General features: G+C 40.2%; 1 protein-coding gene across 2 annotated transcripts in view; it reads left to right on the top strand.

The window, feature by feature from the left end:
- LOC119708479 overlaps window positions 1-7,646 on the top strand; it is a 37,585-nt gene extending 29,939 nt beyond the window's left edge. Inside the window, exons 3-4 of one of the 2 annotated variants that reach the window (XM_038154957.1) lie at window positions 4,428-4,578; window positions 6,693-7,646. In XM_038154957.1, coding sequence (XP_038010885.1) covers window positions 4,443-4,578; window positions 6,693-7,276 — 720 coding nt within the window. In that variant the 5' untranslated portion in view covers window positions 4,428-4,442 and the 3' untranslated portion in view covers window positions 7,277-7,646. Of the gene's footprint in view, window positions 1-4,374; window positions 4,579-6,692 lie in introns of those variants that run through there. The other variant, XM_038154950.1, reaches the window with a different exon arrangement.
- The last annotated feature ends 17,141 nt before the right edge of the window (window positions 7,647-24,787 follow it).

Raw genomic sequence — 24,787 nt, 5'->3', positions numbered from 1 at the left:
TCAGTCCATACAGCACAGGCTTATTCTTACCTTCAAGAAAGATACTCTTGGTCCTCTTGGCCCTCTTGGCTTCCTTTGGGAGGAAAGTGATCAGGACAGATGGGTGAAGTAGAGTTATCACCATGATTTTAAACTAACTGATTGAAGTTTCTTTTGAACCATGCCTCCATTTTTAATCTTCTTTTAAAACTGTCTCAAAGACAAAGATGGCTGGCCCAGGGTTGGCTCCAGACTAAGTTTTAGATCTGAGGCATGTCAGAAGAACAATCATCTTTGACATGTTTGTAGACTGTCATTGGACCTTCCACCAATATTTAAGGCAGATGGACAAAAGAGCAAAACCACTAAACCTGCAATCCTGACTTTTTTTAGCAAAAAAATCCACTTTGATGCCCGTTTTGACACACTAATTAAGCCACAGTAAAACCCCTTCTTAGCTTCTAAAACCTGGTTGAGCTGTGATAGAAGAAAATTACAGAAATGTATTCCCAAAGATTCTTCAGCTTCTATAAAAGATAAAAATAATGTGAATGTATGGAGTTAATTTAACCTATCCTGGGCAAATGCAATCTCTATCAGTCTTGAATGGTTAATCCATAGACAAGCCTGCTAATGAGTCTGCTATTCTGCTGAGGTTAATGAGCCCTTGAGCATCTGGTGAAAGCACAGACACTTAGCAATTAATGTCTTTTATTCAAACCAGCTCACAGGCTAGACAGCAGCTGATTCTCCAGTTTTACTATATTGTTGCCATAGTACCTTGCATGCCAGCTCTGAGCCTGCATGTGCTGGTTATGTTGGTTAAGAATGCATTGCTTCACCTGTATGCTGAGCTCAGTGATAAGGCTTTATGGACTGGATTTGAACCACAATGTCTTCTTTCAAGTCTTGGTGGCTTAGTGATGTATGCATGCATGCCCACAAATCTCAGAAATTAACTCTTCCTCAGGCAAGACCAATTCAGTTCAACCATCAAAGGTCAAACAGGATAGTCAATGTAGCAATAAAATAGGCTGGAGAAAACTATTTTCTATATACCAAGATAGCCAAACACACGCACACAAGAGCAGTATTCCTTCCTGTCATTCACTGCTTGCAGGATATGTTTGGTCCTGGAACACAAAGTACATATGGGAAGTGCAGGATTTTAAATTGCCTTTGTGCCACTGGAGGAAGCTGTACCTGAAAAACAATTAATATGTAATGAAAGAGTGGGGAGAAAGGAAAAATAAAATAAATACTTTTGCTCCCCCTTAATGGATGATCACAATGAAATACAGAAGGAAGCACATCATCCGTTTTCAGCTACTTTAGCATCTAACTTGCATGCTCTGAATTGCCCCCTGGAGGATCCTACTTCTTGTCATTGGCTGTATGTGGAAATTGCCTGCCTCACTTATTACCTTTGGACTCTAAATTGTAGCTAAGATAAATCACCACAGCAGCCTAAAATAAATGTTATATGCATACACACTTCAAACAAGCCAAGGGTTCTGTTCCAGAGTGACAGCTGCTTCCCCTGGGATGACTCTAGTGACTCTTAATTCTAGTTACTCATCCCACCCTTCTAACTTATAAATGTCTCGGCTGGGACATTGCAACTGCAAATGAGGCAGCAACCATGCTGTCATACTTCACAGGTTTGTTCAGGTAAAAGGGCTTCCCTTAATAAACTAGGCTGGCACCTGTGACAATCAAGTCCTATGTAATAATGATATTGTGGTAGAACACATACATCAACCAAGCCACATTATCCTTGCCCTGGTTTCTGTTGAACCATACAGGCTGCTGGCATTCATATAACCTATCTAGGAAGGTTCATATACTCAGACTGAAAACACTAAAAAAAACCTATCACATTTAACAGCAATCTCATTTTCAATGTAACTTACACAAATATGTTTATTGGGGCACATGGATCAACCTTCTGAGCCTAGACAAAGATTCAGATATGTATCACATTTCTTAGCACATCTGAAGTTAAGAGCTATCATTTAACTCCACGGTCTTAATCCAAGAATCACCTCAGTTTTCAAAAGATCATATATAAAGTTCCTAAGTTAGTACACAATGTAAATAAAAACTAAAACATAGCATCATTTTGGAGAATATGAAGGAAAAATGTGGCTATGTCTTGGAGTGCCTTAAGCTATTCAAATGGTGGGTAAAGAGTGTCCTAACTCATCCAATGAAATAGCTTACCTGCCCCAAATCATCTATAATTCATATTATACTTTGGATATTTTTTTGCATTTTTTTATGTTATGAAGTGCTTGAGTTATGTCTTTCTGCTGTGAAAAGCAACTCATTATAAAATGATCCAGGAAGCTACCAGGATAATGTGTGCATTTCCAAATTGGAAATTTTTACTCTATTCCTTCTTCATTTAGCTTGAGGGTAGAGATCTCAAAGCCTGTGCTCAAATGGTCTTCATCTGGGTCAGTTGGCCTAATAACAGCAGTTTGTTATTCAGTACCCAATTTTAATTCATCTTCTTTAACTAAAACCACTACTAAACTGCTCTAAGATTTTATTTTTCATTGAAAATTGAGTTAGCCTTATCTGAAATGAACAGAAACAGGTACTAAATTAGTTCTTCAGCATTTTTTGCGAGCAAACATTTTGAGATGGGACTGATACTATATGGTATGGAATATACCTTTGGGAATTCCCTTTGGAGAGTTTGAATCAACTGTCCTGGCTATGTCTCCTCCCAGATTCTTGCACACCACTTTCTTAATCACTTTGGGGATAGAGTGAAAAAATAGAAAACTTTGAGGATATGCAAGCATTGCTCATTAACAGGCAAAGCATTGCTCTATTATCAACAATAATAAATTATGCGTTTATCCACAAATCTAAAACTTGGAACCATAAGAGCTCCTACAAAGAATGTTAACTGCATCCCACCCAGACCCCTTACAATCATGAGAAGAAGTACTGAAAGGTTTTTCTATATATACAAAGACATCTATTAAATTATGTTTGTGTCCAATAGTTTCCTAAAAAACCTACATTCCTCATCCCTCAAGCACAGCTATTTTCATGATTTTCTTAGTGATCTAATGATTTTGCTCATACAGTAGCCCAGAACTCACCCAGCCATATGGGCATAAAAATCTACCTGCACTGTTACAGATGCAGACATAAGGCTAGTTTGATGATATTTTTAAATAGCAAAAAAATATAAATAGACCACCTAAAGTACTTCAGGACATGTTTGATTGTAGATGTACACTTATATTTTTTCTTTATTTACATACCAATTTCAGAATAAAGACATGACTTGGTTTCATTTACTTTTTCATTCCTAGCAGCAATAGCACGCTTTCACATGGTCTTCACTTAGATTCACTGACAAAATATAGAAGATGATTTTAAGAAGATGATTTATCTAGACACTTATTGATTTTGCCATATTTTAAAGTAATGTTTCATCTTGCTGGGATTTTACTTACACATCTCAGTTGGCAATGCTTTCTCATAAACACAGACAAAAGTAACCAGAACAGTTTTATGATAGTCTGTGGTATCTTCCCATTGCTCTTTCAGAATGATGTTCCTATTTCAGAGGCACTTAGGGGTAAAGTGTTCTGTGAAGGCTGATTTAATCCTCTGTGCTGTCTTGGCAGGCCAGTACCTGGGCTGCTCTGACTATTATTTAGAAATCTTTCAGATACACTCTGCAGTCTTTAGGGTTCAGGAATACTCACCTGATAGTAACATTTTTTCAGCTTTGGCTGTTGGGGATAAAGCAGAGTTTCCACACTGCCATATGTGCTAATAAATTGGCATTGTAGAAGATGTGTTCATTTTCATAATGTGTTTTCCTTGTTTTCAGCTGTTAGGAGTAAGAACTGTGATAGCTCTTTGTGTGCTTGTGTTTTCCTTTGCAGAGGATACAGTACCTGGAAAGGAAGAAATATTTTAAAGTCCTTCAAATTAATACAAAGTATTTTTCTAGAATTAAACAATCTAATTGTTTTACTAAATCACAAACAATTTATTGTCATAGCAATGGCTGATTTTTAGCAGTCTTATCCTTGGGACAACAATATCACACAATACATATATCTTAGGTGTTTCTACTCTATCAAAACAAAGCCATTTATTATATTTACAGATAAGTATACCTACATTTCATTGTGCTGGTTTTGCAGGAGATAAGATATTTCCGAAAATTACACTAGGATACTAGATGTTATGCTAGGATCCTAGAAGCACCTGGGTGCAGTGAGCTGTAACACACATATACCTATGTAATACATGTGTTTCAACACTCAGCATTTCAATTGTTCATATACCTCATTTCTTTTTTTATAGTGCATATAGGTACAACATGTACTTTGCAACACACATGGACAGACACAGACCAAATGTTTCAGGAGTACCCGGTGACTTTAATATCTGCATTTCTTGCTACTCAGGTTCAAGAACTATTAATGAAGCAATACTCACTCTCAAGCCTCTCTGTGGTGTGCCAAACTGAGCCCCCAAAACCAGTCGTGTTGGGGTTTGACAGTGTCATGGGACTGAGCCTCATCCGTGTTACACTCATGTCACTGAGATGTGACACTGGTGAGTCAGGGACACTGGTGACTAGGGGTCAGACATCTCCACTTTTCAATCTGTCCCTGCCTTTCCTCATCCATTGCCTTTGTAAAGGAGAATTATAAGGTTTGTTTCAGTTGATTGCCTCCATTTATGTCTTGCACTCCAAAACTGAGATGTTAAATTTTTTATTTTCCAACCTAATTTTCCATCATCTCTGAAGGTGGCTTCTTGAGCCTTCCTCCTCTGATAACAGAATGACTGCCATTAAATTCACTGTCTCCTCTCCTGCTGTCCTTCACACTCAATTGATCTGGACCTGAATGGGCACTAAAAACACAGGGAAACTACTAAAGTTTTCTTTTCCAGGCACCACAAGAAAATGAAGTACAGTAGTTTCAACTATTAATTTCGCAAAATAGACAAATTTACCTTAAATTGGAAGTAGAATTTTTCTCTCCTAAAGGAAAAAAAAATCTTTGCTTACTTCTTTGCATAGATTTAAATATCAATGTGTCACAAATATGTTTCAGATTAAAAACTACTGAAGTGCAAGAACTAAAGGAAAGCTCAATAGTAATGTAAGTGCAGCACATGCTTCTGCATAATACTTCGCTGTAGTATAACCTGCATATTGACACCATGAACAAATCTAGTTTTCTCTCTTTAGGATAAAGGAGCTGAAGGACATAGGAATCAGTCATTTGGGCACTGGGTAGCCCAGTCTCTGGAGATCTTCTCAGAGTCAGAAACATTTAAACCAAGCACCAAGGAGAGGAGCAATACATCTTCCATGGAAAAAGAAAAAACAAAGTTCAGAGAAGATTTAGCCTACTCTGATTCAGAGAGGACTTTTCTGCTTGTATGCAAATGGCCAATGGGACTGAAGACATTGTTTAGAGCTAGAAAGTGGCAGAAACTTAGTTTTATGAAGTGATGCCAAAAGGAGATGTGTAGCCCCTCTGCATTTGTCTGCTGTTTCTGAGTTTGTGTCATTTTATGCAGTAGTGCACTTACTGGGAAGCAATTACTCTGCTCCATTTGTTGGCCTCTGGTCCTAGCAACAGTGGCAAAATTATCTTTGACAAAGATCTTTTTATAGGAATCATGAATATTTCTTTATCCTATAATCTCTGTACAGAAAAATCTCCCATCTGTGAATGATTTGATTTACCAATATGTCTTTTTTACTTGATAAAGGCAGGAGGTTCCTTTTAGCCCACCAGGGCTGACAACTGCTGCAGCATTTCAAGATATGCTTTTGACAACATTGTTTTAGCAATTAAGGGCCAACAGTGCATGACTTATCTCTTAGTCTTACTTTTTCATAATCAAGCCTGCATTGGCAATGTTTTCTGTTAGCTTTTTGGGGACTTGTTTCTCCCTGGGATCACACTTGCTCTGGGCTTCATGGCCTTGCAGGCTGACTGACATGTGTGCATGGTTATCCTGTTATTTTCTTGTGTGTGCTGTAACCAGCCATTTCCAAACAAAGCAGAGTGTGTTAATGAAGGACATCTGCAGTTCATAAAAAGACATTTTCTGAGGCAAGATCAATGCTACACCCGTGAAGTGACAGGCAGGTTAGAGCAGACACTGTAGATGTGTCCCCTAGGGCATCAAGCATTGATCTGACGTGGATCACACACTCTACAGCTTAATCATAGAATCATAGAATAGTATGGGTCAGAAGGGACCTTTAAATGTCATCTAGTGACATCCCCCTGCAAAGACAAGGGGCATCTTCCAGTAAATCAGGTTGCTCAGAGCCCCATCCAACCTGACCTTGAATATATCCAGGAACAGGGCATCCACTGCCTCTTTGGGTTACCTGTCAATGTTTCACCACCCTAAATGTAAAAAACATCTTCCTCATACCTAGTCTGAATGAATCAACACTCTTCTCGTTTAAAACCTTTCCCTTTCTCCTATCACTTACCCCTTGTAAAGTCTCTCTCTGGCCCTCTTGTAGCCATCTTCAGGTACTGGGAAGCTGCTCTAAGTCCTCCCCAGATCCTTCTCTTCTGCAGGCTGAACAGCCTCAACTCTCTCAACCTGCCTTCATGGGGGGGTGGTCCAGCCTGCTCATCATCTCCGTGGCCCTCCTATGGATTTGCCCCAACAGGTCCGTGTCTTTCCAGGGCTGAATACTCAGCAGGCCTGCTTTGGTGCCCGGGCAGGATCTGCCCATCAGAGAGATCCGAGTCCCCAGAAGGTAAGGAAGTCTCCATCGGGACAAGACAGACCCGATGCGCCCCCAGGCCGGGTGGGGCGAGGAGCTCCCAAGGCACGCACCCCGCGTCCCCCATTCCCAGGCTGTTGTCCCTCTTGTCACACGCACGCACGGACAAAAGACTCGTTTTTACGACGAGAATCAGCTCCTGGAGGTACACGGAATTCCCCGCTCGAACTACAGAGGGAGCCCGGGGCTGTGCTTTGGCGAGCAGCAGCGCCGGCGGCGGCGGGGGCTCGGTGCCGCTCGGGACAGCAGCGCTCCAAGCCGCGTCCAGGCGCGACCTCAGCCAGCTTTCCTCTCCTCCCCGTCAAAAAACGATGGGGCAACACCCGCGGGCACAGCCTGCCACGGGGCAGAGAGAGCTGGGAGCACGCAGCGCTGTACACCGCGGTTTTAGTCGCCCTCTCGAGTCCCGGTCTCATTCTGCACGTTGCACGTTCGCCGGCTCGAATCATGGAACTGTCATTAGCGTGGGTCGCGAACAAATGAAACCGCGGCGGGGCTGCTTCAAGCTCCCGGAATGTAACGCAGTGAGAGGCGAGATGGCTGGTCTTAATGGAAGCATAAACTTCTGCAATACCGCGGAAACTTCTGCTCCTTTGTTTTCCCTGTGAGGTTAACAATTTCTGTTTGATTTTATCCCTGGTGCGGATTCCTGTAAAACCTGAATACAATTTGCATTGCTCATCTGTCTGCACATTTTGTAGCTTTTATGGCAGTATGTTATCATGAGCCATAACATCAAGATTTAAACACCAGGAATGGAAACCGTGAGCAGAAAGAGATACGAGTGAGAAATAAATATAAGGGATAGAGTTTGTGGAGTTTTGTCTTAATTTTATAACCATTCCTTCAAACAGAACCAGGGTTAATAATCCAAACTAATAGCATACAAATGAGGTATGTCTCCATGTCGTATTATCTCATACTCTTATTAAAATCTTCGATATTACGTTCTTTTGTGATTAGGACCAGAGGGTTCAGCCTGCTAAAAAAGAAAGATATCAGTAAAAGTACTCATCTCCTTAATAAAGTGTATTCCAAAAAGATAATTCAGGTTCACACAGAGCTAAATATGCCTTATATTCAGTACCGTCATGGCAAGTTAAAATATAGTTGAGATTACTAAAGCGCAGCAGAGTAGGAACAAATCATCTTTATCAATTCAAAGCCATCTTTTCTTTAACTTGGTGGAAATTAAGGAAGAATCAGAATTAATTGGTATCTGGACCAGATGCAGAAGACGATTTCTTGAATTACATCACCTCCATCTTATCTCTAATCTTTTAAGCCTTTTTTACCCAAAGGACCTTTTCAGACATGCTAAACTGGCGGTATTATAAGGCTGCAGCAGGACAGTATTGCTATTCTAATGATTTATAACCAAATACTTTACTTATTAGCAAAGGCTAATACTGGATCCATCAGTCCAGACACAAGTAAATTAGCCATTAACTTTCTGACACCTAGCATAAAACAACCAGTTAAGTCTAGCCATCCAAGCAATTAATTTAGGTTCTCTTTGTGGACACCATGGGGATTTTAAAGTGGACTGAAACTACTTGTGTATCTCTGTTGACTAATTTATATTAAATGCCCATTATTTAGACTATTGAAGCTAGGAAAAAATTAACTCTCCTCTCTTAGCTCTAGTAGGACCCACTTCCACAGGTACATAAGTGTCTGCTCCTAGAGGCTTCAGTGGAAGATACTTCAAGGTCTACGCCTAGGTAGCTTCTTTTTACCTTAATATTATAAATGATTTCACAGAGGATAGCCTCAACTTTGTTACTAAATTTTATACTGGGAAACTAAGGTACAAATTAAAATTAATTCTGTAAAATCCTGTGAATATTGGATTGAAGATTCCTGTGAAGGGAAATTATTTGGTCACTCTCCTTTCCAAAACTCAAGAGCATCCAGGGGAATAGGCATACAAGAGATCCAAATGGGAGTGGCAGCAAGTGAATCACTGCCAGGGTGCAGCCAGGACTGCTTCCCAGCAGGAGAGAAGCTGAAAGTGGAGGCTAATATCGAGACAGGCAGAGACAGTGTCCTCGCTGGCAGAAAGACAGTCCCTGCCCTTGCTACCCAAGTAGAGCAGCTCTGGTGATGCCAGGGTCATCTCAGAGCCCAGTGACTACCAGACAGGCTTGCAGAGATGAAGCAAATCTGAGGATATTCAAGGCAGCAAGCCAGGGCCGGTGAAGAAGTTCTGATGATGGACTGACAAATATTCCTTTGCACCACACGTAAGTAAACTGAGGACCTGTCCCTGTCACTTCATAGTATAGATGCTGAAAGTTTAGTGAGCTTAAAAACTTGACAGGCAAAATTCATGAGGTAAAAACAAAACCTATCAAGCACTGTTAGATTCAGCACGCTCCTCTTCAATGGAGGAAGTCTTGGTACTTTGACTTATTGGAGCCTTACTGGAGTGGATTCATTCAGAAATATCAGTTACACATTTATCCCAGTCCTAACCCACCCTAGGCTCCTGCCATCAGAACACCATTGAATAACACCACTGGTTTGGCCAGGCAGGCAGAGCTGTGGCACAGTACACTGGGTGTATGCCCTTGGCACAGCTCAGAGGTGGCTACCAACGCCTCCTCCCTCACGTGGCTCACAGCTCATGATCCATTGAAACTCAACTCCTTCACTGTCATACGGAGAGATGCTTCAGTTATACCTAGTCTACAACCAGGCTTCATATTCTGCATTTGGAGCATTTAGTCTATTCCAACTACTGGGGTTTTTTTCTTGCATTTAAGGCTCTTTTGTCTGCCTGGGGTGATGACAAATGCACAGCCAAACTGAAATGTTGATATATCTACATTAAGAAAATGTATGTATCTCCTTTTTTTACCTAATTAAACCAATTCTTTTCATAGTTATGATCCCACAATACTACTTGCCTATGAAAATGCATATAAACTTATCATGATTTTAGTCTTTATGCTTTTATTTGGTCTATACCACTTTTTTTGTTTTTTTGAGGGGGGACACAACAGTGTTCTTTTAGCACTTCCCAGTTCCTTGCAAATCCATTTCCCAGATACAGCTACATCTGAAAGTCAAGGAGAAATCCAAAACCATTGCATTTTTACAATAAATAGGGACTGAAAGGACAGTTTGGAAACAGGGGAAAGGCTGCAGTGCCAACTGCTTCGCTACTTTTCTGGTGGCTCCATATTCTTCCGGATTTTTGCCATCTAGAAAGAGTGATCAGGTTGGATTTTTTCATAGTTTGGCTAATCAAAGGAGATTATGCATTTGTAAAGAGAGATTCTAGAAATTGTAAATGGATACTGTCCACTTTCCACCCAAAAAATTTTAAGAAAGGTCAAAGCTGTCTTCATCAAGAGAGGCATTGTTTACAGAAATATCACAGATTTAATTGTTTTATGTAAAGTTTCTTTTTGAAATCAGAGGAAGAGATCCTAAAAGATACTCTAAATACTCTCATCTATTTTGCTGCCAAGGCAAGTTTACTTCTACCACATATTTGCTAGTGCAGTACTCAAATAACAGTGCTTGGAGCTGCTTCTGTCACAACCATGAAGCATCACTCACTCTTTCAGCAGTGACACCTTCTGCTCCCTATAGCCTAGAACAAGATTCTTCCAGGGTTCCCAGTAGATAGTTCAACCAAGTAAATTCAAAATAACAAGTATTTCTCTGCAATCCACACAGCTGCTTCTTGTCCTTTTTTGCTCACTTTATTTTTCTTTTTTGGTATAGCTCCAGTCAGGACCAAAACTGGGGATTACCACAAATTGTGCAGGACCAGACTTTAGGAGGTCCTCAAAAGACTAAGAGTGCTGCAGGTCACAGGAGAAAATGCAATGCTAATAAAATCCTTCACCTGGAAAGAGATCAAATACAACACAAATCACAGAACTACTTGAGTGTTATCCCAAAACTACTTTTGCATGTAGCAATAGCAGCATAAATTTTTAGGAAAAAAACCTGGAGGAGGTGCATGTTTCATCAATAAACTTATTAAGTTAATAATTTTCATACTCACAGGAAACTGGATTGCCTGTGTGTCTTCCAATGCTTGTTGGTTTATTTAAAAATGTTTGCGAGTCCTGAACTTCACATTATTCTTGTTTCTCATTATCAGTTAATTGCCATCATTAATCATTGTTTTCTTGATTAAAAAGTAACAGTCAGTTCAATACCATGTGATATGGATGACTAATCACAACTCAGGAGTAATAAAGAGTTGAAATAAGTGCTCACGAACAAGTTGTCATCTGTAATTTGTCCTCATAAACTAGCTGGCAAATACTTATGTGCAATGAATACTTCTATACAAATTAAGATGAGCTTGAATATGATTTATAAACAGGGAAAAATAGTTGAATTCATCTCATATTTCATTTGCAATAAATAATTTGGACAAATACAGTTATCAGAGAGGGGAGCAGAAGGCCTTTATGGAAAGTATCTACAATGCAAATGAGTTGAAAATCACTTTTGTTATTGTCTTATGCTATCAAATTTTTAAAGTGCCAGGTGCTGATGGAATTTAGCAACGCTGTACCATAACCCTAATAGTACTCCCTCTTCACAAAGTTTTGATAGATTTTTTTTTTCTCTCTTAATTATTTCATTGTTCTTTTTGCCACTTCATCTTTCTCTTGTGATCATAGGGTGGTAGATGGACTCCTTCATGCAGACTGCACAGCCTATTGCTTCAGTATGCTTGGTTCCACCAGTATTAAATACTCTTTGAGCAGGATTCAGTTATCTATATTAAGGCATCATCTGTGGCAATCTGAGATTCTTGGATAGGTACAGCAGATGAGACAGAGCCTGTGGAGGGCCCATTGCCTGTTGGAGCGGAGTGAAGACCAGCCACAATACCTTAGGCTTCTCAAGTGGTTGTAGGAACCTGCCCAGGAGTAGTTGATTGGAAGAAGAAACCTTCATTGCCTGTAATGAATCTCAGGAAACCTCACCTGCATGTGGAAGGCATATTTACAAACCTAATCTTAAATGGCCTCATCTGGATCAGTACCCAGTCCCCAGAATAAGGTGACATGAAACTCTCTCAGAGAGACTCCTACCTCCCTGCCATAGTTTTGCATTTTTATGTGCCACCTAAAAAGCATTCTATGTCTGTATTTTCAAAATGATGTGATTTTTTGCATTCATTTGCACCTAAGTTAAGCATCTAAATTCATTGATTTTTTACTTTTCCCCAAATGGATCACTCTTTTTTCCATTATATGTTTTTCTTGAGTACATGCCAGCATTCTGAGACTCTTTTTTTTTTTTCCCTCTATCCACATACAGACTGAGCCCATTTTACCTTCCCATCCTGGCATAATAACAAGGTGCCGTGGAAACAAGCTGTCTGTGTATTCTCTTAGAAAACTAATTAAGCTATTAGATAAGAGCATGGATAATGATGTATCACATGATACATGGTGCACATCTCTGAATTAGAAAAGGACTCCCCAAAAGCTTCCCCAACATAATTGGGCAAAAGGAAGAACTTTTGCTTGTATGGATCCTTAACAACAGCCAAGTCAAGAACTCACCTGAGTATTTTGATTTTTAAAAAGAGAGTGATCTAATCCAGCTAACTTGGACACCTTACTTGTACCACATTTAGATTGCCAGGTAAAGAAGTTTTTCTGTAAGAAGTTTTTGTACTCACTAGAGATAGGTAGATGCCAGTTAAGACCTCTTGAGAAAGAAAAATGCTTTCCCAAGACCAGGCAACTTGCTTTGCTGTACCTGTTCTGTCCCCAAAACCTTCAGGCTCATCTACCTCTGCTCATCTGCCACTCTTCAGAAACCTACAGAAGCATGAATAGGATAATCACCCAAAGAGTCTGTGTCAATCAGAGCCTGAAACAAGCAAGCTGTGTCCCACCTTGCAGATGTGCTCAACAATGCTTGTTCTTGTATAGAGGGGGTGTTACCATCTAGGTAGCTAGTGATAAATTTCCCTTAAGAGATTGGTTCCCTTTTTTTCACCATGGAAGCAGCAGCTAGATACTGACAGCAGCAGTTACCAGGTTTGTGATATTTTTTTTCCTTTTGAGCACAAGCCCATTTGCTTTGATACATTACCATTGCAAAAGTGAAAAAGTTATGTGATATCTTGACATTCAGGCATTTTAAAAAAACATCCTTCCTCTGACATGTTCTGTTCTATAAAGTTGAAATTATTATCACAAAAAAATTTGATTTTCCAGCATGAGCTTTAAAAGAAGAAAAGTATGTGAGTGAGTGTGGGCACAAGTGAGAACCTGTGAGTGTATATGTGTAATTTTTCTAGTTAGAAATATCCTGTTCAAAGCTACCTACAGCACAGTGATTATTAATACCATCCAAAGTATAAATCAAGAGATACAAATAGAAAGAAAACATCTTGCCCTCTTTGAAGAGCTGCTACAGCAGATCTTTTTGTCGGCCTACAAATTACTCTAGTGTTTCTAAGGGAATGAAATACATCATCTTTTACTATTAGCTATTATTGCTACATGCCTGAAGGGATAGAGTAGTGTGTTTCTGTTTCAATTACTCAAGCTACTTTACTGGATATGGATTGAGCTGATTTGACCCTATAAGAACAAATGCTATTATTACATTTAATGATTAAAATCCTGCTTGTACTCAGCTAAAATATAAATGAGCAGTTTGGAAGAACAGGCTTCAAGCTAAATAAAATTGCTTTGGGAGACCAAATAACTCAGAGAATTACCAATGGGCTATTCAGGCTTTCACCTCTATAGCAGGTCACTAATTGGATTTAGACCAGTTTCATAGTGGTGATGTGAATTTGGAACCAAAATTATTATGTCTGCTGTGCAGTCTTCAGTGCCTAGTAGTCTCCATCAAATTCCTAAAAAGTAACTATATCAGGATGGGCATGACAGAAAATGGCTCACCCAGCATATTAGGTAGATGTGTCATATTTTGGAGTTGCCTACTTCTCTCCATTCAACAGAGAAAGTATCAAGATTACTAGCCCAGAGCTAGACTATTTGTTTATAGATATCTGAAATTAGAGAAAGGTGTAGAGTAGCTGGTTGATGAGGGAAATTTTGTCAGATGCAGAAGTTTGATAAGTGCTTTTTTCCTGAATTTCTAGACCTCAGAATTCAGAAATTCTTTTCATAATAAGGGGGGGAAAAAAGTGTATCTATAAAACAATAGAAATACGGATATCCTCCTTGTCTCACCATGAAATACTGGATACTATTAGGATGCTAACAGTTTCAGACATAGCCATTGGTTTTCATTTTACTTTCAGGCTAAATTTCAAAAATCCACAGTGATATAAGATGGAGATGAGGGCAGAATATGCCCCTTCAATATATAGAACACATTTACAGCAGGAGGTGGGTTGGTCCATAATACTAAGAATTTATTACTTCTTTATCTGTTCTATCAGCTGATATGTCCTACTTTCCTCCTTCAATTTAGTACAGACTCATGAGTCAGGAAGGGCCCTGCAGGACTATTTTATCCCAGGGGAATGCCAGGATCTCATATCATATCTCTTCAAGCTCCTTTTGATTATAATTGCTTTGTGATTTCAAGCAAAAGTTCAGCTCTAGTCTGTATTGTTCATCATATGAAGCTGCACTGGAACTAGCCAACTGGTTTGCTGTGGGGCTCGGTGGCTTTTGTTCAGCTAGCGGTAGCTTTGCTTGAAAGCTTACATCTTGGATAGGCACACTTTGGTACTGGGGCAAAGGGGCTCACTGATAATTCTGAGCTCTCAGGGTGTGAAGGGGGCAAATATCCATTGAATGGTTCTTGGTCGGGAAACATTTGGCCAGTGTCTCATTTCTTCTCCACTGTCTGAGTCTGCAATTTCTCCCTGTCAGTTGGCGTGTGAGAATTATTTCTGAGCTTCTAGACAGGGACAAAGAATTTGAACTGTTCTGAGGCCACATCTTTTTTCCAAAACACTTCTAAACAAGGATTCCAGAAGTCTCTGTTGTTAAGGTTGAAGAGGAAATCTCTTAGAATTCAGTTTGCTCAGCATTCACAGAGGAGTTTTTCAGTTGTCTTCCAAACCAAAGCAGTTTCAGGGAATAGAACCAAAAAAATACATTGCACAGTACAAGCAAGCACACATGAACATTCTCAAAACTCAGTACCTGCATTGGAGGTAGACATTCACTGCTGATTGAAGAGGTCCAGCTATAGGCAGCATCCTATTCTAAATAAAAACAGCATGACAATGCAGCTCTGTACAAACATGCCAAACATTCCTCAGGACTTCTGACAGCAGGCAGCCAATTACTTTGAAAAGAATGGCTTCTGTCTTATGAGTGCAGCAGCAACACAAATGTATCTCCCTTGATCCCAACATCAAGGTAGAGCTTTGCATTTCCAATATTTGAATTCAATACAAAGCAAAGGTTTCAATGTTATTTGTTATTTTTTTATGGTGAGTGGCAGCTTGTTGGATTTTTCTGCAATCAGATGTAACAGCGGCAGGGTTAAAAGAGGTATATAAATAATAGATGGCTTCTTTCACCTAAAGAGGGATCTGCCAATTCTTGCCCTCCTTTTAATTTTGGGAAGGGAATATAATTTAAAAGATGACATATTTTTTCCCATCAAGTCAGAGAAGAAGGAAGCCTCCAGAAGAACAATGGCTTATGCCATAGCATGACTATCTGACAGGCTTGAAAAGTGACTGTAAAGTTGCCAACACAACAAGCCTTTTATCTTTGATGATAATATTTGAAGCTTGTGAATTGCATCCAAGGAATAGGAGGAGATATATGATGTCCTCCCACCTCTTTTCTTACTGTTTTAATTATCATTATTTTAAAATATATACAAATATTCACAAAAATAGACATAGTTGTTTGGTTTTTTTTTTTTAATTCCTCTAAATGAGTTACAGGAATATCATCACTACACTGCTGAACTTGGCTTTATTCCTAGCATAAAAATACATGACTCTTATAAAATTTCTTTGCCTTTATGCCTGTTTTCTGAGTAAATTGTAGCCCTAGATGCAAATAAATTTCCTTGGAAGTTTACTTACAGGCCCATGCAGTTACAGGGGAAAGCTTGCCCTATGTACTAGGACAGCCAAGGTCTTCTTTCCATGTGAGTGGCCATCAAGAGCTTTCCTGAACAGGCTGTAGCCTTCAGCACTCAAAGGGACACACCCAAGACACAATTACAGCCTGGATTTGTGTGTTACAGTGAGTGGAGCGTGGTTAATTAAAAGTTTTCCCCTGCTCCTGTGTGAGCGTGGAGCCCATGGGGGCAGCCCACATCGCCTCATGGGGCGAGGTGGGGCTGTGACATTCCCTGAGCACCTCGCTCCCTTGGGAGGCAGCAGGGCTTCCCTTGGAGTACAGCCAGGTGACTTGGCTCCTACACTGCAGCCTGCCGAGACAAAGGGTTCAGTGCATCCGAAACATGGTCCCTTGCTAAGACTAGAGCACTGACAGCTGCCAGTGTGTGGTTCAGACACAGAAACCTGATCCTGGCTTAAGCTTTGGATTTGCCTTGAGGAGAAGGCCTCCACAACAGCTCTTCTCCACACATCTTATCCTGGAAATGGTAAAGCTGAGTTCAGTGCCTTCCTCAGACTAACAAGGTTTGAATTTATACCTCCCAGAAGTACTGGAGGGTACATGAATCTGCAGGCTCACCTGAGTGGAAAGATGCCTCCACATCTGTTCAAGCTGCATTTTTGTGCAGCCAGGCATGCTGAATTCATGGCACTCGAAGAACAGCAGAAGAGCCCAATTCTGTATCTGGGAATAAAAACAACTGTGTATCCAGATGTGTTTTACAGGATGCTGTGTTCTCATTCTGCCCTACATTGGCACTGAAGGGAAAAAGTCATCCAGGAAAAAGAAAGAGGCTTTTTCTTCCCCTGGTGAGGCACCTAATATCTAAGCTGGATATATTCTCTGTCTTGCCACCTCATCTGACTCTTTAAATTTTTCACACCTGCTTTAGAGAGGAAGGATGTAGGGGATATTCTTAAGATAACACCTGATTTATAGCAAGGATATCCTTCTCAGCTGTACAATCTCACGTCTTAATCTGAACAATGTGAACATTACTTTAAATCCTTGGTCTTCTACTTCCTCACCATCTGCCTCACATTAGGTGGAGTTAATCATCATTTGTACAATGAATTCCACAAGTTCTTAACTGAGGTCAGTGTCACCCAAACAACTTAATCTTGGACCCAGAAAACTTAGTAATTAGATTTTATGACAGAGGATATAGGTACTTCCACAAGTGCTCTAAGCCAATATAAAGTGTTATTCTCCCAAAAGACTGATTTCAGCCTGTGCTTCACATGTCTGCTTTCTAGCATGCAGGTGCCCGTGTGTTTGTCATCTTGCTGATCTAGCTGACTGTGTGCAGCCACAGAAGTGCCTGTGCTCACACTGACATGTCATGGGTCCGTGTACCCACGACATAACGGGGAACAAGTACGAACAGGCTTGCCTTTGTGGCACACAGACTGGCTTAAACTGCCTGTGTCCCATCATTTATTACAAACGAGCAATTATAACCACCAGACTTCCATCATAAGAAGCAGGCACCAAGAGGGTCTGCTCCAAAATATCAGTGACATTGTGGGACATAAGCAGGAACTTTTCAGTCAAGTCCAAGCAGCTTAGAAGGAGCTTTCTGTGATCACTGTCCTCTATTTGGCCTTCCTACATGATATTTTAAGTGCCTGGAGCTGTTATCTTGAATTTGAATCCTCTCTGGAATAAGGAGAGTTAAAAATGGGATTATTGGCACACTTCATGCATGGCAGTAGTATGCTGAGCTATCAAGGCAACAGGAAAAATATGTGAAATATTTTCTTTCCAGCTTTAAAAGTAACAGTTCTCAGCATAATCTGTGATTTCTTTTACAAGAACACAGGGAGTGCATCGCTGAGTTAGACCAAAGGCATGTTTAACCCAGTTCTTGGTTTTGACAGCAATCAATAGCAAAGGCATCAAGAAGACATTAGGAAAGAAAGAAAAAACAAGTCAATTGCAAACCTTCCCTGTTCAACAGCTTTGGGTTTTCTTCAGCCACAAGTTATATCAGGTGCTCACGTTTGACTTTCTATTACAACTCCAGTGGGCTGAAAGAAATATTTCCTGCCCAAATCGGCCCTCTGCCCATTAGTGTTAATTGTGGGATTTCCCAGTATCTCTATGGATGAGTTTCATAGTTCAATGATGTGAAAATACAGAATATTTTTGTTTTAAGTTTCCCAGGCAACTTCAGTGTGTGTTACATTAATTATTGTCTACTCACTTTTTCAATGGATTTCACTTTTTTCAATACCCTTTTTCCCAGTAGGTCCCTCCCCAGACTGCAGTATTTCCTTCTACAAAATAGCTGTGCCAGACTTTCAACCACCATTGATCGTGCCTGGGAATATTTTCTAACTTTTTTTTTTTTTTTTTTTTTTTTTTTTTTTAGTCCAGGGGTGATGATGAGCACTATGCATGAGGAAGAACTGAAAAGGATCTGTAACTGAATCGTCACAATCAAGAGCCCTACCCATTCAGGTGCAAATTCAGGTGCAAATTCAGGCACTCTTTCTGCTCTCACTTCTAGTCCTGTAGCTGTTAGACACAAGTGTTATAAATGCCAACAGATTTACCTCTTCACCTCTCTCCACTTCCCCATCTGTTTACTTACAGTTTGCCTGGGATCCTCCTTTGGAGTGAAGCAATTTACTTGCTACTAAATTTGTTTCTTCCTAGTCTTAACTCTCTTTGTTAAGACCTCAGCAGTGGCACAGGTGAAACGGCATCAAGTTCAGTCCTCCTCTGGTGTTTTAGACAGCACCAGCTATCTCCAGTTTTTTATTTCAGATGCTTGAAATCCTAGGGCTACAATGAGTCCAGAAGAGCCTGAAGGCCAGCACAGAGGGCTTGGCACTGAACAATATGAGTGCAGAACATTGACTTTGGCTTTGACTGCAAGCACTCCTGCATGAGAATGCTGCTGTGGTATCAGATCAGGAGCAGAAAGGGCCCTCCGGGAGTGCCTGCTGCTGCTTTTTTTTTCTCTGAGGCAACCTAGATGTGAGTCTCCGAAACAGAAGACTGAATTCAAGTCTATTGACTCCCAGATTAGCGCTCTAGTCTCGAGGTTATTTCTACCTCTCTGAGCTCTGTATTTTGTTCAAAGTCCATCCTGCCAGCCGGGTGTCTCAGATCATGTCTGGCAGACTGACACCAGCATGCAACTGCCTTTACAAGTCACAAATAGACTGAGACCCACAGCCTCTGGGCATCTGTACCAGTAGAATTTAAACCATGGAGGAAAACAGGTGCTTGCAACTTCTCAGAGAGCTAAACAAACTCAGAGACTGTTAAGAGCTCAGTGCTTAAAGTACAAGTGGCAAGCAGTGCCAAACAACCATTTATTTTTTTTCTAAAAACTCCCATGAATTTAGGATAGTACTTATATAAAGGGGAGGAAGGTAGTCTGTTTATATATGTTTACCCATTTACTGTGCACATAAATCTGTTAAATATACATTTTTTATTGTGTACATAGGGTACTTATGTATACAAATATACTTGTACACATACTTGTATACATGTACACATGTACAAGTATATATGTATGCATATACACATGTGGGTTTATGTGCTCTAATATATATATACATTAATAGAACAAACTTTCTTATTTGGCTATTTAAGGCAAGATTTCTGAACGAAAATTAGTGCCAAAACCCCATTAAGTTTTCTGACTTACCCCCCTCACTTCTCTTAAAACTCAAGGCTCAGCCAACAAACATGGTCACAAAACCCTCTGTATTCCATTCACAGAATCTCCAGTCTCATATTCCTGAAGTTTTCATCTGAGCCTTTACATTTTTCTTTTACTTCTTTTTCCCACTTTTTCTTCAATTTCTCTACAGATATTTTAATGAGTTTTTATTAGACCTTATTTTTTATCCAGGCTATTCTTCATGTCTTTTCCAGAATATTTGCATTTGTGGTTCTGATTTCCATCCAACAATGGCAATTTGGGCATAAACTCTGCAGAAATTAAAGGAGACACTACATCATCTCTGGATGCCTCATTGCAGTTTTCCAAGCTGTGGACTTCATCTCCTGATGCCCTGGAGTCAGTGGAAAGAACAAACCCCTTCCCAAGGGAGCAGGGCCCATTAGTTCTGGAAGTGCCTACCTGTTTTCCATACGCACAGTACCTGCAGAGCTGTGTCATTTCACTTAGACACCTACAGTGGGATGCATAAAGCAGAGCTTGACAATTTTTAGCTGTCTTGATGACAGTAACTTTTATTCTGAACTGAAATCTTAGACTGAAAACAGGTTTAATTAAAACAGTGAGAGCTTGTGTGTAAACCAGCCCTTAGGCACCTTCACAGAGCCATATAAATCAGAGCCATACAAGACATGTTATGTTCCTGAATGCATCTGCCTGTCAGAGGGAGCCCACCCATGCAGGAGATCTTGTAGCATTTTATTCAGCCTAGTTTTAAAAGCCCAAATCATTCCGCCATTTATTCCAAGTTGCACAATACACTCAGAGCAAATGCCCTGACTACTTAAGGTCATTTAAAAACCCTACAACACTGTACATTAAAATTGCTACCAGCAATGTCCTGCTCAATTTACAAATAAGATAATTGCAGCACTATATAAATTCTTTTTACAGTTTCAGCTTGTTGCAGTGCTTTTATTTATTATAACTGCTACGATTTTTTAATAACACTTTTATTTTAGTTGTGGCTGCTTGTGACAGAAGTCTAAATATATTGCATAGGGAAATAGGTAATATCATTCCTTTGTAAAGGACTTTGTAAAAACTGCTGCCATGGCAGTGCACAGCTAGAACTGAATACCAAGGCAGCACCCCAGTTAGGATCATATTTGCTCTACAAGACAGAGATATATCATTTTTCATCATATTTCTCTTCAAGACAGCCTAGATCACATTATAATGGACATTTTGAAGTAGCAGCCATGTTCTACTAGTGCCATGAATAAACTTAACCATTTCCACATAAAAACTAATAACACAGAACACATGAGGGAGGGCAGACGTGATGTTTTCTTTCAATTTATTTGGGGGAACACATCAGAACTGACCTCCCTATCCCTGAAGAATCAATATGATCCACTCTCTGCTGTCACAGCCATTTGGCTTCCAGGAGATCTGCCAGGGGCTGGAGTCATCTCACAGGTGAGTTTAGGTTCCTCTGCAGCTTCATGGTATCCCTTACCTTTCACTGACACCAGACACAGATAGGGGAAAAAATACAGAAATTAAGAAAGGTAAAAATGCTGTAAGATACCTCACCAAGGGCAAGTTCTGCAAGAAAGAAAGAATCTCTGCCTAGGAATTAGTCTAAGTTCATGCAACATACACCATAAGTCTCCTGGGTGGACTCCAAACCCTCCTCTACCTCCCATTTTTGGGCACTGAATGTAAACATAAACGTTTTACTGGTGGACATGTTTGTAGCTGTATATCAGAAACAGATCTACAGTGCCAAACTGCACCATAACATATTACTTCTCTCACAAGACTGCCACAAGTTTTAACTCATTTCCACTTGTAAAGGGAAATTTTGGAAACGCAGCAGTGAAAAAGAAAAAGCCATTGATACCACTAGAAAAGAAGAAGAATGCTCTGAAGAAACATGGATGTGAAAAGAGCTGTTTCCAGCAATCATGCAGTGCTTCTGCCATTTATTCACTTCTCTGTCTTCCTCTCTTTCAAGAAACAGGTGCCCAAATAGATTTGCACATGTATTCAGATTCCGTGTTTATTTTCAAAATGCTCATCATCAGGCAGAAAAAAAAAAATAGAAAAGCAGAAAAGAAACCGCACCTAGACTTCAGCAAGTCACGATGAAAGGCTTTTCCTTCATAGTCCTGAAAGGGGTAATTTAAAAAAAAAAAAAAAAAAAAAGGCTAGGATGTACTTCACAGTCGGGCTCCAAATAAAAATGGAGTCTGCAAAACCCAAAAGGGAAGAGAGGTTGTCATTTTAGTGCGTCCTGCAGCACTGAACAAGCACAGAAGCTGTTTTCCTTGCAAACGCTCAGAGAAGAAATTATTCTTGCAAATAAACAGTCTCCAAGCCATGGCTTAAGACAGCATGTAAGAGTGCATATGTCTGAGTGCAGTCACTCCAGATTTTGCTCTACTTGCATTGTAGCATATTGTGACCTACATTAAATGGCTTCCATGCACTGACCACAGAACAAGCAGGCTCCAGTGACAGAGCCCAGCATGCAGACAGCTCCGTTTCATTAAGAAAGCAGTGCAGAATGCTACAGCTTTGCTGTTTGCCATTTGAGAACAGCAATGCACATCAGCCACAGTACAGACATCGCTGGGGAATGTCAGCTGGTACTGCAGCACTGTGAGAGGGGTTACGAGAGGCAATAAGCCTCTGCACCTAAGCTGGCTTCCATGGTTTCAGCTTAAAAATTATGGCCAAAAAGCCATAATTCTAACCCTTTAAACAGGTAACAGGGAGTACATGGCAATAGTAACAATGTCCAGGTGCTAGTCAGCAGAGCTTGTCCATGGGATTACTGCAAAGAATTTTATATCCCAGTTTTACAGAAAAGAAACTGAGATTGCTAAAGCTAATTGATTTTCCAGCACTGTAGCACAGATATACTAAAAATGAAATATAGTCTTTACTATGTTTTTTTATAATGGAAAGAAATAAAAAATAAGTGGATGTGGACATGAATATATACAGAATAAAGTGCATATATATCTTACAGACATACACGAACAAATGAGTAGAAAATAAGCCTGTATAAGAAGAAATTACTGTGTAAATTTAGAAAATGCCACTTCTAAAATTCCTCCTGTAACCTTCTAGCACTTTAAAGATGAGTCTTCCATTGCTACAGAAAATGCTAGATTTTTCTCAGATGTCAATAATAGCTGTAACTAGGAGTAAATATGGCTATAAATACCACATACATGCAAAGGGTCAGATGTGGTATTGCATAAATAAGTTTAATAATAACTCCATTTATTCCTAAATACTGACTTTGCAATCTTATTCTTCATTAAATGTGTATGTTGAATGCAGACAGGATCACTTTCTGTATTTACACAAATGTACTCACCACTTTTCTGGAATAAGTACCTTTTGGGACAGACTGGAAATACAAGGTCACCAGCAGCTATGTGATATACAGCTGTTCAGCTGTGTTATTTTGCTACGTATAGATCCAAAGCCTCCTAAATGTGGTCTGTGGGATAGTTTGGGTCACCTTCTTTGTCCAAATGGTCCATCTGACATGTCCCTTGTCACACAGGGTACCGTATGCCGGGGTATGCTCCGAGGACTTGGATCAGATGTTATCAAGCCCTCATGTTCAGTTTGCTTCTGTAAAGTAAAAACAAACACCAGCATGTCCATTTGGACTCAGCTGTGGTATTTCTATTTACCACATCAACTCCAGGCAGCCATCATAATTAGCAACCTCATGAAGCTTGTGCAGCATTTGGCTTTCTCCTGCCTGTTTGACTCTGAGCAAATGGAAGGACATTTGGTGTGAGTGGAGCAGGCGGGGAGCAGCTGGGGAGGTGTCTGCATTCCCACCTTCATACAAAGGTTCAAAGCTGCCTTTCTCCACCCCACCAGCTCAGCTCCTATGATGACCCTGGACCAGACACAGGGAATCTCTGTGAATACAAGTCATAACCCTCGCCTCTCTGCAGTATCCAGACTCCTACACCACCATGTTCTGGACACTGCCCTCAATGCCAGACATTTGGTTTTACATTTTTGTCATTTCTAACCCTCAAAAGAAGATTTGTTTGAGCTCACTTTATCCCTGGGAAAATTCCCTTTAATCTGCTGGTGCTTTTTGTCAGCCCCTGAAGATGGGCAGCAGAGATCTTGATCTGCACAGTGCTGTCTTCCAGGCCAGGAAGATGCAAAAGGTACCAGCATGCCCTACACAATCAAAACCTCTGGAAGCAGATTGTCCTGTTCCAATGGTCCAGTTTTTCTGCTGCTCATTATAGCAATTAACTGCACTCCTTTTTCCCCAAGGAGAGCATAAAGACCCTTCATTTGTAGCAAAGACTAATTTTACATTTAAGAAGGCATCGCAATTGAAAGAGTTTGCTGCAAGGGGCAGTTGTGAAATCTAGGATTCGTAATGGCTGGGCAATGGAGGGTTTGTAACAGTTGAGAAGACAACGCTCTGTCACCAAAGGTTTAGGTACACCTGATCCTGCCTTACTGCAGATAGTGGCAATAAGCGATTTTTGAGGACCTTTGCAGTCAAACATTTCTAACATTTTGTAATCTTCCTATCTGTGAGCTTTGTTTAGCTGATCTTGATGAATTTAGCAGAAAGTTTCACCTGCGACACCACCCGCCCCTTGTTCCACAGTGCACTTGAAAACAGAATGCCACACAATTCAAACTCATCACTAAAATAATGCATCTATCTCCTACGCAGCGCCAGTGTGAGGAGGAGAAATTCCTAATGAATGTCTCCAAATCCTCAGGAGATGTCAGAAACAACTCTAGCCCATTTTTCTTCCAAGCCCACATAAAACTGAGAGGCTATGGTTCTGCAGGGAAGTGGGATGGATATATCTGTTTAACAAGGACAAGCAGACAGTAGAAGGTAGAAAGTAGGGAACAAAATAAGCTTTCAGCAGTGCAAGTTGTGAGAAGTATGTGCTGTCAGAAACTTGAAGAACAACATACGGGGACAGCTTCTCCATGATGCTCAGAGAATGGAGTGTTAATCAGAACAGTAGTTGCAGCTTGTCAGCTAGTCACTGGGTATTGCATGTATGAGAGTTTGGGACAGTTTTTCTCATTACAAAATCCACTGTTAGCTTTCACCACATAATTTCAGAGCAGCATCCCAAATACCACATGGAGCAAGTCCAGCACAGCCATACCAAAATATTTTGTCACATATAAAGCCTCAATCTCCTTCATAAATTCCTTTCCACCACCACCCACAATCTGTAACTACTG

Source organism: Motacilla alba, chromosome 1 (genome assembly GCF_015832195.1).
Source record: "Motacilla alba alba isolate MOTALB_02 chromosome 1, Motacilla_alba_V1.0_pri, whole genome shotgun sequence".
In the NCBI taxonomy this organism is placed as follows: Eukaryota; Metazoa; Chordata; class Aves; order Passeriformes; family Motacillidae; genus Motacilla; species Motacilla alba.
Note: the sequence above shows the minus strand (reverse complement) of the source record. Positions and strands in the feature narration are given on the sequence as shown.